The sequence below is a fragment of the Nannospalax galili genome, unplaced genomic scaffold, assembly GCF_000622305.1.
Source record: "Nannospalax galili isolate Female #2095 unplaced genomic scaffold, S.galili_v1.0 scaffold930, whole genome shotgun sequence".
Taxonomy (NCBI): Eukaryota; Metazoa; Chordata; class Mammalia; order Rodentia; family Spalacidae; genus Nannospalax; species Nannospalax galili.
In genome coordinates, this window is record NW_008329328.1 from 1,437,157 (window position 1) to 1,451,315 (window position 14,159).

Consider the following 14,159-nt stretch of genomic DNA (forward strand, 5'->3'; position numbering starts at 1 on the left):
ATCCAACACCTTTGGCCTCCTGGGGCACACACACACACACACACACACACACACAGGAGTTTAAAACAATAAAAATCTTAAAAACAAAAACAAAAACAAAAAAAAAAACAAAAAGCTACTACTGTGAAGTCCAAAGTTTTATTACAGGATTGAATGTTTTAAGTGTAGACAGTGTGATTTTTTTCTCTGAAAGACACAAAGCTTTGTAGTCTAGAACTATAGTACAGAACACTGAATTTTGAGCCAACTTACATACAGTGCAATTTCAGCCTCTTAGTCTTGGACAGCACAGATGTTAAGCTTTCCATTATTGTAGAATATTCTGGTAGACAATACAGTTCTGAAAGTGGTGGTATAATGTTAGGATGTACGTTCTGAATGTGTCCTTTCTGCCACATGAGTCCTTAGTCTCTTGATCCAGCCTGGTTCTAAGTAACTGGCACTCCCCAGATTTATGTTCGTCATTCTCCTAAAGGACTTTTTCTAAGGTTACAGGCTCAGTAAAGGATGCACAGTTGCTGCAAGAATTCCCAGGAGGCCTTGGAGCTCAGAACTGCTTTGCAGATAAGACCAGCAGCTTCAGTTGTTTACAGGGTGGTAGGCAGCCTGCAGGGACTTGACTGTAAAAAGTGGGGTTAAAATAAGGTCTAGGCTACTTTTGTTTCTGTCACTGATCTAAAACTGTCCAGAGCTGCCTTTTTTTGCTTTCACTAACTTTGGCAGCCTTTGTCCTTCCTTAATGTTGATCCAAAAATTCCTAACTTGAAAGGACTGTTCTTACTACAAATGAGGTTGGAGATGAGTATGGAGCCTGCTTTTCTGCATTGGAGCTAGAGCTCTTCCTGAGGCTAAGACAGTAAGGTTGGGTTTTAGACTTCAGAGGGCACTTTGTGGTGGATGGGGAACTGGGGACATTGTCTAGCCTTGAGGGATTCCTGAGGAGACCCGCAGCAGCAAAAACCAGAGGATTTGGTCCAGATAGAGCCCATGAGGAGGTTGGAGCAATGTGGTAAACAGGGTCAAAAGATACCTGATAGTTCATAGCTAGTGAAGGACACCTTCACAGTCATGTAGGGCACTTACACCTCATGATGGCGCGTGTCTGAGGAAAGAGGCTTCCATGCTGTCCTTGGAAGCTGAGTAAATGTTTCTAGATGCTGAGTGGAGACTGATAAGTTAAAACAAGCTTCATCACACACGCACACACACCCCCCATGCAAGAAAGTGAAGTGCAGAAAAGGCTAGTAGAGGGAGCAGCATTTTTGGAAATACTGTCCTTGAGACCCTCTGGAGTGGGCAGTAATAAGAAATGAGATGTTTTAACAGATGAAAATTGCACCAAGATTATAGCTAATTAATTCTAAAGCCAGTTCCCACCTATTTCCTCCTCAATTGACTGCAGACTAGGCTGTGCTGGATTCACACTGCCTGAGTACAAACCCAACCCAGAGGAAGGAGGTGCATCTAAGTCCCTCTTCTTTCCAGACGAAGCAATAAACAAGCACCCCCGCTTCAGGTGAGTACAGCCGTGTTGACATGCCCCTCAGTCAGATCTCTGTCTTCTGGGGTATGGTGTTCTGTCCTGGGAATCTTTTTCAAGCACTTACTGAATTCTGACTCCTTTCCTAATTAACTAGAGAAGACAGCACACACACACACCTGCTCACATCCACAGAAGCCCAAGGCTATTTAATTTTTGCTTCCTGTATCCAGGTTTGATTTGTTCGTTTTCCAAGTTATCTTTAAAGTCACTCCTTACTCTGCTCTTTAATGTACAGATTGTTTTCAGTCCTTATTCTGTAAGCACCTATATTGGGAAGTTTTCCTTTACTCTCCAAGTTAGCACCTGTCTGTAATCCACTCATCCTAGTGTGCATACTTCTGCTGTCTTCTAGGTCTTAGTCTGTATACTGTGACAAGGACAAAACAACACATAACAAAAACAGTTATGACATAGACACTCTTCCTTCTGTTATCTGCTAGGTCTGTTAGTTTGTAGTTGAGTTCTTAGGATTTAAATTGCATTAGGGCCAGCACCAGCTTGATATCTGCTTTCTACCTTGAAGACTCACCTATCCTGAGAGTTGGGGACACTGGGACTTCACAGTGTTTATTCCTTTAGTGGGCCTCCACATCTATTATATGCAGAATCTTTGTGAAGGTAGACAGATTTATAGTTTCCATCTTCAAGCACTATCATGTATTTAAATAAATTTAAATACATTTATTTAATACATTTAAATATTGAAAATAAAAATATTCAACTCCAGAAAAAGATGGATTATAACAATTATCGAAGGTAGAACCAGAAGTCCTCTTGGAATAGGGAGCTGTGTCCTAACTGGGAAGGGATCAAGGCCCATTAGAGAAGAGACAATATTTAAGCAGAGTTACTCACTGTGCAACAGAAATGTAATACAAGTCATAAATAGAATCACAAATGTTTTAGTTGTCATGCTAAAGTAAAAAGAGTGAACCTGATTTTATAATGTAGCTTATATAATCCCATCCATGTAAAATGTTATTGTAAAGAATAATCAGTATTTCAAAAATCATTTTCCTTTTTATGTGATGTTTTTAAAATCTGGTATGTATTTTGCCCTCTGTGTTTGAATTAGGACTAGTCACTTTGCAAATGTTCAGTGGCCTCAGTGAGCCTGGACGATCTTGAGGATCCTTATTAGTGCTGCGGATTGGGGGAAAGAAAGGGGCAAGAGGAATGATTGAGGCTTCAGAGATACCAGAAAAATGAACCTTTTAATTTGACTAAAATCATTGGAGTTGACATGGGCAATTAGAAGCAGAATAAGCCAGCCATGGCAGGCCTTAAACACTGGACCTTGAGTTCAGGTAGCCAGAGGAGTCCTGGGGAGAGAACAGCTTCCAAACCCGAGAGCCAAGGAACTGTTCTTCATGCCAGTGCCTTGTTTAGAAAGCCCCCATGAGTGTCATGGCACATGAAGGCTAGGACTGTCTTAGTATTAGATTGAGGTAGGATTTTGTTCTATTTTCTGTATGCTCAAATTCCTTAACATGACAGCTCTTGGGTGACCACTGTTTGATTCTTGGTTTCAGTACCCTAACAAGGAACATCCGACATAGAAGAGGGGAAAAGGTTGTCATCAATGTGCCAAGTAAGTCTTTGGCGGGGGTGGGGGGTGGGGTGGAGCAGCCTGTGGAAGTGTTTGTCCCTGAGTCTCAGCCATTTCCTTTCTCTTTCTTTTTTAAATTAATAATGCAGTATTTAAGGACAAGAACACACCATCTCCATTTATAGAAACATTTCCTGAAGATGAGGAGGCAGCAAAGGCTTCTAAGCCAGACCACATTTACATGGATGCCATGGGCTTTGGGATGGGCAATTGCTGCCTTCAGGTATGGCTCTCTTTACATGGAGAGGGTGTGTCTTCCTTTGTTTACTAACTTTATGCATGTTTCTTCTTACCACCTCTTATTAATCAGATTCAAATAATATGCCTTTCTGAAAAAGGAAATTGTTTTAGTAAACTTACTTTAAACTCTTCATCTGGGGCTAGTGAGATGGCTCAGTGGTTAAGAGCACTGACTGCTCTTGCAGAGGAGGTGAGTTTTGTTTCTAGCACCCACAGGGTAGTTAACAACTATGTGTAACTAGTTCTGGGGGAATCTAATATCTTCTGAATCTAATATCTGCAGGCATTGTATGAATACATGCAAGCAAAATATTCTACACATAAAATAAAAATAAGCAATCCAAAAAAAGGAAACAGCCTGGACTAGGAATTCTACAGTCTACAGTTCACCAGGAAGGTGTATAGTTGTTATTTAAAATGCAGAGTACTTGTGATCGCTGTCTCCAATCTCTTTCTTTATGCTTAATTTTTGCTGCCATCTAGTGACAGACTGTTAGGGTTAGACAAGGCTCAGATCTCTCTGTTTCTGAAAATTAGTTATGCCAGAAGTACTCCAGTGGTTTTGTGGTCCAAGGGGACAGTGTTCGAGTTTTACATTTCTATGCTCATGCAAAGCCACCTAGCTGTTTAAAAAGAATAAATATTTAACAGCCTGTTTGCCTTGCCCCTGGCTGAGTTAAACAGGAGGTAAAATATTCCTCTGCTTACTCATTTAAAATTTTTGTTGAATCTGATTAAATTACCAGTGGCCCTTGTGGTGATTGTGCCCAAGCTCTCTCAGGACCTGAGTGAGGGAACACAGCCCCCATCATAGGCCTGTGGTCGATTGTTGGCTCTATCCCTGCTCAGGTCTTTGACTCCTTCCCCTCTCATTGACTTGTTTTATAAAACTGGGCAGCTTGATGGCTCTCAGCACAGTGTCTACAAAACCCTGCATTCCTCTTCTCTCTCAGCTGCAGTGGACATGCATCATGTCACATACAAGGCTTCAAACTCTTGTTTAAAAACTATGGTTTATCCGAATTGAATCTCCAAGTCAGATTTTTCCATGCTGTCTGTTTGTAAAACAGAACAAGGGGCAAGACTTTTTTCTCCCAAAAAGAGGCCAGTAAGTTTCCTTAGAAATGGTTATACTTAATTGAAAAGAGACTGTGACTTTAAAATGCATTACCGGCTTTCCCATCTTATATACAAACATTTCTAAAATGAACCAGTAAGCTCTAGCTCTCAAAGTACGTGACTTTAAAATTGGGAGCACTGTGTGCATGCCCACTGCCTTTTCTTGTCTTAATATTAAGCCAGGATGTTCTATCAAGGAAGCACAGTCACTGTAACACATTTCTAAAGGCAAACTCTTCCCCTAGAAATACTTTCATTTATGCAAATCTTAACAGTAGGTAGTACACAGTTTTTTTGTGTAAGGACACAATTCTCTGTCCTACTTAAGTTTTGCAGTGAATTTAGTACTAAGTTCCCCTTCCCCCCAGGGACATTCTACCTTTAAAAGTATGCAGATAAATTGTGTGATAATGAGATGAGGTCACAAATGGCCACAGAAATTGTGTCTTCTGACTGGAATAGTAGGAATTGCTCATTCTAGAAAAGCAGATAAAAAATAGTTTGAAAGTAATTTTTTAGTTGGTAAGTCAGTCCTTACTGAACAAAGTGAGAACATTTCACGTATTTCAAGAGCGTGGCTGTGCTGGGTGCTGGCGCTGCTGTGCTTGCAGCCCGTCAGAAGAGCAGGGTTGTGAGTTCAGGCATGATGGGACTGCACCGTGGGATGCTCTCAAAGCACGAAGGTTGGGACATGCTCTGGGGCTTTCTCCACCTAAGAAAACGATGAGGTTTTAAAAGTAGATTCTGGATTAATTTCAGATGAGGCTCTAGCATCTCCATTTTCACAGTTCCTCCTTTTTTGTTGTCCGTTTCATGGTGACACTGCCTTTTCTTTATACGGCCCTTCTTCAGAAGGACAACAAAAGCTAAAACCTCTGTCCTCATACCGTGAAGGCTCCCTGTTTGGTCTTGTCCCCATTAAAGCCCATATCCACAGTGACATTCTGTTTGACTGGAGGGACAAGCTGTTTCAGCTCCAGAGTAGGGATGGTCCTTAGTAAACTTACTTAAAATAACTAAGTAATTATTACAAATGGAACTGTCTAATTTCAGTTGCTACTTAAGCAGATTTTTCTAGAGTGGTTTCATAGGTTTTTCAGGATTTACCTCTGAATTATCTAGTATGTCCTAAGCCGTCTTAAGAGAAGTCAGCCAAAGCACTGAGACGGAAAATGTTCATTGTAGTATCTTTGCAAAATCAAAGAAAGTAGTATATAGTAACATACCTAAAAGTCACAAGAAGAACCTAGATAAACTAAGAAATGTATATGTGGCAGAATTGATCCACGGAACTTGGGAACATTCGGATATTTTAAATCTCCATTTTTTTTTAAATCTCACCTCTTTGCCTGATGTTCTCTTCTTCATTATCCTCTTTCCTTCATGATTCTCTGTTAATTAAGTAATAATAATTTCTTAAGCAGTTAGTATGTGTCAGACACTGTCCCACATACTTGGGATAGGGACTGGCAAGACAGAGTCCTCCTGGAACATATGCTTAAATGGTGGGACCACAGCCAGTAAGCAAATGCTCTGCTTGCCATCTAGTTTCCAATTTCACCTTGAATCTTTGAATCACAGGTTGATCGTGGGTATGGGTGTGGGCCAGAGACAAACCTCAGGTGTTGTTCCGCAAGTGCCGTCCACTTTCTTTGGAGATCGTGTTGCTCATTGGCCTGGAACTCACCAATGAGGCTAGAGTGACTGGTCAGCAAGCCCCAGGAGTCTGCCTGCCTGCCACCTCATCACTGATATGACAAGCACTTGCAATTGCAGCTGACTGTTTTGGGGTTCTGGGGATCAAGCTCAGGTCCTCATTGCTTCTAAGGCCAGCACCTTCCAGGTTGTCTCCCTGCCTCACACATTGATCCCTAGTGCCACTTCCTTGCAGGAGCTTCTCTGCTTTGCTCATCAGTTGACGTTATCACCAGCCCTTCTCAGTTTGTAACCTTTGAAACTCTTTTTGAAAAGGAAAAAAAAAAAAAGCCACCACACAGTTCTATGCCACATTGCCTTAATCTGTGGTGGCTGTGAATTACTACTTTTAATTGAAATACCCTACTAACTTAAGCATTAACATGGAAACTATAGGAAGATCAGGACACCAAATTGTTGAAATAATTGTTTCTGGAGTTAGTTGCCACACTGACATAAAGTGCAGTTATAATTCAACAGGTGCATCTCCCACAGAAGTTGTTTGATGTCATAAAGCAAATTTGAGATACAGCAAAGTTACTGGAGCTAACAGACTGAGGGTCTTAATCAATGCACTCACCCAGCCACTGTTATTTCAAACTTGAACTGTCATTGAATAGCCATAATGGGGGAAATTAAAACTGTTCCTGATTTGTGGTTATAACAGTTGTACAAGGGACCTGGAGAGGTGGCTCAGTAGTTAAGAACCATGACTGATCTTGCAGAAAACCAGTTTGGTTCTCAGAACCCACGTGGTAGCTAACAACCATCTGTGACTCAAGTTCCAGGAGATTCCATGCCACCTTCTGATCTCTGCAGTCACCAGGCATGCATACTGTGCACATACATATATGCAGGCAAATATTCATACACAAAACAAAAATTTTTTTAAAGCAGTTTTGCTAATCCAAATACCAGATGTGTTCCTTAGCTCTGCCACCATTACTGCCCTTCCCCACGAAGGAACGCAGAACTTCTTTTGTTTCTTTTGGGTAATTTTTTTAGAGGATTTGTGTTAACAAATTACAGGTTTGTTTTTTTTTTTTTCTCCTCCACTCTGTCTCTTGTGAGGTTTTCTGGGTCATTTCATCTTTAGGACATTATCTGAGCCCACTCTCCACATATTCTCCAGCTCAGGTCTTTTCTGTGAGTCCAGTCTTGGAGACCCGGCCACTTAAAGTACTCTGTCCTGTGAATTCATTAGCTCGTGTCACAGCACCTCGTATCCTCTAAACTCTTCTGTATGTTCTAGGAGCACCCAACCAAAACCACGGGCAACCCACCGGTCCCCAGAGTCCATCTGTTGCTTGGACCCTGGCATGCCCTTTTGCCAGCCCCCAGCTTTTCCTTCTCAGATCAGAGCTTTTAACTGCTTTCCTGTCCAGTCTTGCCCCTTAAAGTGTTTCTCCAAAGCTGCCACTAGTGTGCTTGGAAAGCTGTTATCATCCAACCTTTTTTTTTGTTACCAAAACTGGCTAAAGCACCTAACTGGTAAAGTGGTGGGGACACTTCTTTTTTCTGACTTTTGATAGTTTTATTTCACTTATTTATGACTTGTCTCTATGCAGTGGGACATGGTTAAATACCAATTTGTGATCAAATTCACCCATAACAGCTTTTAAAGAAAACTCATACCCTAAGCCTTGTAATCAATGAGGTGGCCTTGACTTTGCCCCCTTTGATCCATCTACCTTTCTTATCTGACTTACTGCTTGTGGAGCCTGCTAATGACTTGTTTGTTTTAATAGCTCTCTTTCTTACACAGGTAACATTCCAAGCCTGCAGCATATCTGAGGCCAGATACCTTTATGACCAATTGGCCACTATCTGCCCAATTGTCGTAAGTAGAAATTACATTTTCTTTTATTTATATAAAATAAGAGCACATGTGCAGAATTTGTCGAGTGTGCTGTTTTCCAGTTGAGGCTTCATTCAGAAATGAGCTAATTTAAATAGCGTGTGGATTGAGAATGGAGGAGCCAAGTGTAGTGTCTTCCTGTTGCTAATACCAGTTTTGCATGTGGCCATTCTCTCTGCCATTGTGTTCTCATGCTAGAGAAGGAGTCATTTCAGTGAATTAAATAGAATTGGGGTTGCTACAGCACATTTTATTTACAAAACAGCAGCTGCAAATCCATACACAGGACCCGGTGGATTACGTGGACTGATGAACAGTGTGTGGAGTCTTAGCAATGTCTGACTCTCTGAACCTGCACTTACCGACTTTTACTTGTTTTCAGATGGCTTTGAGTGCTGCATCTCCTTTTTACCGAGGCTACGTGTCAGACATTGACTGTCGCTGGGGAGTGATTTCTGCATCTGTAGATGATAGGACACGGGAGGAGAGAGGACTGGAGGTAGGGGTGGTTTTTCTTAGTAGCCCTTTTAAATCGAGCAGGTAAACTGGCATTGTAACCACTTCTGTTTTGAAGGTCTCTTGAATGTTTCCTTTGTAGATGTTTACATGTGGGAAGAAAGCACAGGTGGTAAACCTGTTATCCTAGTTTCCTTCTCTGTTGCTGTGATAAACTGCTCTGGGTATGAGCAGCTTGGGGAGGAAAGGGTTTATTACATCTTGCAGGTTAGAGTCCCATCAAGGGAAGCCAGGGCAGGAACTGGAGGCCGAATAAAGCGGTGGGGGCATGATTACTGACTTGCTTCCCCTGCCTTGTGCTCAGCCACCTTTTTTTAAAGTAATTTTAAAAAATTGATTCCAGAATTTCATACAATGTATTTTAATCACATTCAGACACCCTCCCCCCCAGTCCTTCCCACCACCCCTCCATTTCATATCTTCCTGTATTAGCTATGCTTTTATTTATTTACTTTTTTGTTTGTTTTTGTGTACAGTTTTATTGTAACAAAGCAATTTGTACAGTTTTAAAACTGAGCATCATCTTCTTTCCAGTGAAAACAAAAAATTTAAAAATAAACAAAATTACAGTAGAAAACGTCAATTCCAAATAGAATCCTGCAGTTTCTGTTGATTCTCCCACTGAGCTTTTAAAGACCTGTTGATTCCAGTCAGCCTCCCAAGTGATATGCCATCATTTTTTTCTACAACACAGACCCCACTGCCCTGGGGTGGCCTACCTTCGGTAGGCTGGTCCCTCTTGTATCAATTAGAAGTTAAGAAAGTGTCTCACACATCTGCCATGCCCACAGGCCATTCTGATGGAAGAAATTCCTCAGTCGAGGTTGGCTCATCCCAAATTTGTCAAATTAACAGCCATCTGTTTCAGGGTGGATGTGTAAGGGGTGTGGTTTGGATTGAGTAGAGGCAGTTCTTATACTTGGTTAAAATCTCTTCATTGTGGCATCTTATAAAAAGAGTAGTTCCATTTTCTGTTTCAGAAGTCACTGCTGATGGTCGTTGTTACAAAATAGGCTCTGGGTTCTACATGATGCTTTGGATATGCTGCTTTCTGCTGAGAAAGTATCATTTGTTGTCAGATGATTTTCCCGTTTAAAGGTTTAGGCTTTGCCTGTGTCTGTGTTGAACTGTAACTGCTCAACTCCACACTCAAGAGTGTGCATCACCTCCCCCATGGAGAGCCAGACACACAGGCTTCTCTGAGATGAGAGTCTCCAGGATAAGGACCTGACTAGACTGTGGAAGTTTTTGAAGAGGTTCCCATAAGTGATGTCTCACCTAGGGTGTTTCTGCTCTGTTCCTTTCACAATTATTGACAAATTGTTGAACATATTTATAAATAAAAATAAGCATGTTCTTTAAAACAAAAAGTCCTTTAAAGTTTTATTATTATCGTGCGTGTGAAAGAGTTTTTTGGGGCACATGTGTGGAGGGCAGAGGACACCTTTATGAATTAGTGCTCTCCTACTGTGGGTTATGAGGATCTAACTCAGCTCACCAGGCTCGCATGGCAAGCACCTTTGTCCACAGCACCATTTCACTGGCCCTGAACAGGCTTTTCTATATTACTATTGCAAATACATTTCTATGTAATTATCTGGGCTGTTCGGCTCTTCATTTTCAGATCTTTTTTTTTTTTTTTTTCTCTATTTTAGCCTCTGAAGAACAATTGCTATAGGATTAGTAAATCTCGGTATGATTCAATAGACAGCTACTTATCTAAGTGTGGTGAGAAATACAATGACATCGATTTGACCGTAGATAAGGAAATCTACGAGCAGCTCTTGAAGGAAGGTGAGCATCCCTTCTACTCTTCTCAGTTTGATCATATGTACACCTTTTGTTCTTCAAAGCACTTTTCAACTTGCTGACTCCTGGTCTGGTTTCTGTTTTTAGTGTGAAGTCTCTAACTTTTCTTATGAGGCTGCTTGTTCCTAAAGTTCAAGTTCCAAATACTTGTGAGATCTTCTTGACTTTTAGCAAAAGGAACTTACTTTGGAGCTCTGTATCTAGGTCCACACCAGTGCCCAGCAGGCACTGCGTAAGGAGTGAGTAAGCTCTGACTCTTCCCCAGTGTCCATAGGATAAAATTCTGGGCAAGGTGAGAACACTGAACCATCCAGCTGTTTTCTAAGCTTCTAGACACCCTTTCTTCAATCTATCGACTTAGAAATTCTCCACGATACCTTGCCTGTGCAGTTAGTACTCTATGGTCTGTCTTTCTAGGCATTGATCATCTTCTGGCCCAGCATGTTGCTCACCTCTTTATTAGAGACCCACTGACCCTTTTTGAAGAGAAAATACACCTGGATGATGCCAATGAGTCTGACCATTTTGAGGTATCTCCTATTCTAAATGCATTTTACTGCAGGAACCATACATAAGTCACGTTTGTTTAGTGCCTGTGAGAATTAGTGACAGTAGGAATCTGCCTTCATTACCTACTGCAGTAAGGAACTGAAAAGCATTGAAAATAAATTTAAAGTACTCTTTATTATTCTTAGTAGTTGTTTCTTCAGTTCTATAAAACTCAAACATAGGCTATACGGAAATACCCCGAGCATTTACCTCAGAGCTGCACACGTCACCTGCCTGAGCATTTACTTCAGTACTACATACATGTCACGTGTTCCATAAGTGCTATGTTGTTTTCCAAAAGTTCACACTTGAAATCTTGAATTACACCTTTTCTTCTTACGTGAAAATTGGAAAGTATTAGGCATGGTCTTTGTCCCTAATTAAATATATGGCATCTAATTATTTTCTGAATATGTGGAAAATTGTTTTATCTTTTGCTTTTTATTGTTGTAGAATATTCAGTCCACAAATTGGCAAACAATGAGATTTAAACCACCCCCTCCAAACTCAGATATCGGATGGAGAGTAGAGTTCCGACCCATGGAGGTGAGTCATGTGTCACTCTGAAGCTCCCTTAACGATGGCTCCCACCCTTCCCAGTCTCTTCTCTGAGGGCTCTGAGTTTATTCTAAGCAGTAACAGTACAAACATACCTCTCAATAGCAAGTCCAAAAACCAACAAGAGCTGACTTCTGAGCATGGAGAGAGGACTTCTGGCCTCAAATGGGAAAGACAGGATGGCTCAACAATGGTGACTGGAGGGGGCCAGGGTCCAGGATAAGCCAAGCCATGCAGTTGGTCCCTAATATTTCTGCTCTTCAGGTGCAGTTAACAGACTTTGAGAACTCTGCCTATGTGGTGTTTGTGGTGCTTCTCACCAGGGTGATCCTCTCATACAAACTGGACTTTCTCATTCCACTGTCAAAGGTAAGGGTAGGTGTTGGTAGTATAGATGTGTTTATTTACTGTCCATCTCCAGCCTGTCTTCATGATTTCTACCCATTAGAATACTTCTGCCTTCACTCTGTTTTTAAGCCTAAATTTATTTCTAGATGCTTTCCTTCAATATGGTAACTGAAGGTGGTCGCACAAATCTGTGTCACCTACCCAAGAATCCCATTTGGTGAATAGTGCCAAAGTTAGGATGACGAGGAAAGGTTTACTGATAGAATGCTAGGAAAGGTGTCCGTACAGACAAACTTGAGATGTTTGTACTGGATGTTGATGGCATTGACTACCAAGTTGGAGTTAAGGAGCCCTAGTCCAACAAAGATCAGAGAAGAAGCTTTGTAGAGGAAGCTTGCCACCAGAGCTTTTGAGCTGCTCTTAGCTCAGAGGCCACAACCTCTTTCACCATGCAGTCCCTGAGAAGGGCAGGCCTTCGGTTCTTTAGCCAGTCGTCCTCTTGGCTCAAGAATGGATGGAATGAAGCTGCTGCTGCTGCCCCTGCAGGCTCTTGCTGAGGAGCTAGGCCAGAGAAGAACTGGACACAGCTTGTCATGGCAGACATGGAAGGAATTCAAGAGGCACATATGCTGGTTAGATCAAAACCATGCAAAGAAAAGTCCCTGCAAATTACCCACCTAAGCTTCTGTTTATAAATACCAGATGTCCAAAGCCCACAGAAAATTAAGAACAAACATCCTGAAAGAAGGTATCAGCTTCTTCACTTGATATAAGGTTCATGGTGAAAGAGTTAACCCAAGAAACTGGAATGAGTTCTTAAATCCTAATTAGGGAGCTGGAAGAAATTGTAGGGAAGGGTTACGGGCACAACATAAACACGCTGGTGGACTGGCTAATGGAAATTTTTTTCTTTTTAGTATCTTTAGTCTCTTCAGGCTTCTGTAACCCTAAAACTAGATAATATTAACAACAGAAGTTCGTAACTCGGTCCTTGGGGCTGGAGGTGCTCGGCGGTAGTGCAGATGCTTAGTGTGGTGATGACCATGTTCTCATTCTTAGAGCATGCTTTCTCCCCTGGTCCTCCGATGATAGAAGGGCTGGCTAGCTTTGAAGGTCTGTCATTTGTTTTTGTTTTGTTTGGTGGTAGATTTAAAATCTAGGGCTGTGGTCATGTGAGGCAGGCACTCTACCATCCAATTGTATCCTGTTCCCTCTAGGATCTTATGGGCTCTAATCTCATCCAGAAGGGCAAAGCCTCCCTAAGGTCTCACTTTCTAATCCTGCACACTGGGGATCAGGTCATTGTATGGCTTTTGGGGTGTCATAGACATTTCCATTTTGACACCTAGCCAGGAATGGATGGCGATAGGTGATGAATTACAAACGCATTTTGATGCTGAGCATTTAGAGAACAGTACTTTCAGAACTACTTGTTTAAAAACAAGGAAAACAGGGTAACAAGAGGGTTCAGTGGGTAAAGGTGCTTACCGCCAAACTTGATGACCTGCATTCAAATCCTCAGGACCTACATGGTAGAGGGAGAGAACTGACTCCCACCAGTTGTCCTCTGACCTCCACATGTGTGTCACCCCCATACTAACTAACATTAATAAATAAATTTTAAATAAACATCTGTGGATATAACGCACTGATAGAGTACTTGCCTGGCACGTGTGAGACCTTTGGTTCCATCCATAGCACCACAAAGAATAAAAAACATGCAGAGAAAGCTAGTAGTCATCAGCAACTGGGTATCAAGTCTGTGATCACAAGCACTCAGAAAGCTGAGGCAGGAGGATCACAAATTTGAGGCCAGCTTGGGCTCCGTAAGTCTCAAAAAAATAAAAATAAAAAAGTAAACTAATTATATAGAAAGAGTGTTTATTTAAAACTAAATTTAATTATAAACTGCTAGTTACAAGAAAAATTATTAGTACTATAAAAGTGTGGTAAGGAACAGATAGTGGCAAGATGCATAACCTACAGAAGATAAAAGCAATAAAAATAAAATGACAAGAACAGGGCTGGAGAGATGAGATATATCAGCAGATAAAGGCACTTGCCACCAAACCTGATGACCTGAGTTAGATCCTGAGACCCACAAGGTGGAAGTAGAGAACTGACTTCTACAAGTTGTGTACACACACACACACACACACACACACACACACACACACACACACTAAATGTTTTAAAAGATATTTAACTGCTTCTTTTGAGTTGTTGGCCAGGGTGGCCAAAGAGATTCCCAGATAGTAACCCAGCATAGAACTGGGAAAATGAACAGCAGACCCCAATCTTATCCAAAGGAATAT

At 41.4% G+C, this 14,159-nt stretch overlaps 1 protein-coding gene across 1 annotated transcript in view; it reads left to right on the forward strand.

Annotated features, from left to right (window-relative positions):
- Positions 1 to 14,159, forward strand: part of Gclc (glutamate-cysteine ligase catalytic subunit) — a 41,508-nt gene that overhangs the window by 23,434 nt on the left and 3,915 nt on the right. The window contains exons 4-12 of the mRNA XM_008836541.2: positions 1,403 to 1,516; positions 3,076 to 3,134; positions 3,242 to 3,375; positions 7,972 to 8,046; positions 8,447 to 8,563; positions 10,236 to 10,374; positions 10,807 to 10,919; positions 11,392 to 11,484; positions 11,761 to 11,865. Coding sequence (XP_008834763.1) covers positions 1,403 to 1,516; positions 3,076 to 3,134; positions 3,242 to 3,375; positions 7,972 to 8,046; positions 8,447 to 8,563; positions 10,236 to 10,374; positions 10,807 to 10,919; positions 11,392 to 11,484; positions 11,761 to 11,865 — 949 coding nt within the window. The remainder of the gene's footprint in view (positions 1 to 1,402; positions 1,517 to 3,075; positions 3,135 to 3,241; positions 3,376 to 7,971; positions 8,047 to 8,446; positions 8,564 to 10,235; positions 10,375 to 10,806; positions 10,920 to 11,391; positions 11,485 to 11,760; positions 11,866 to 14,159) is intronic.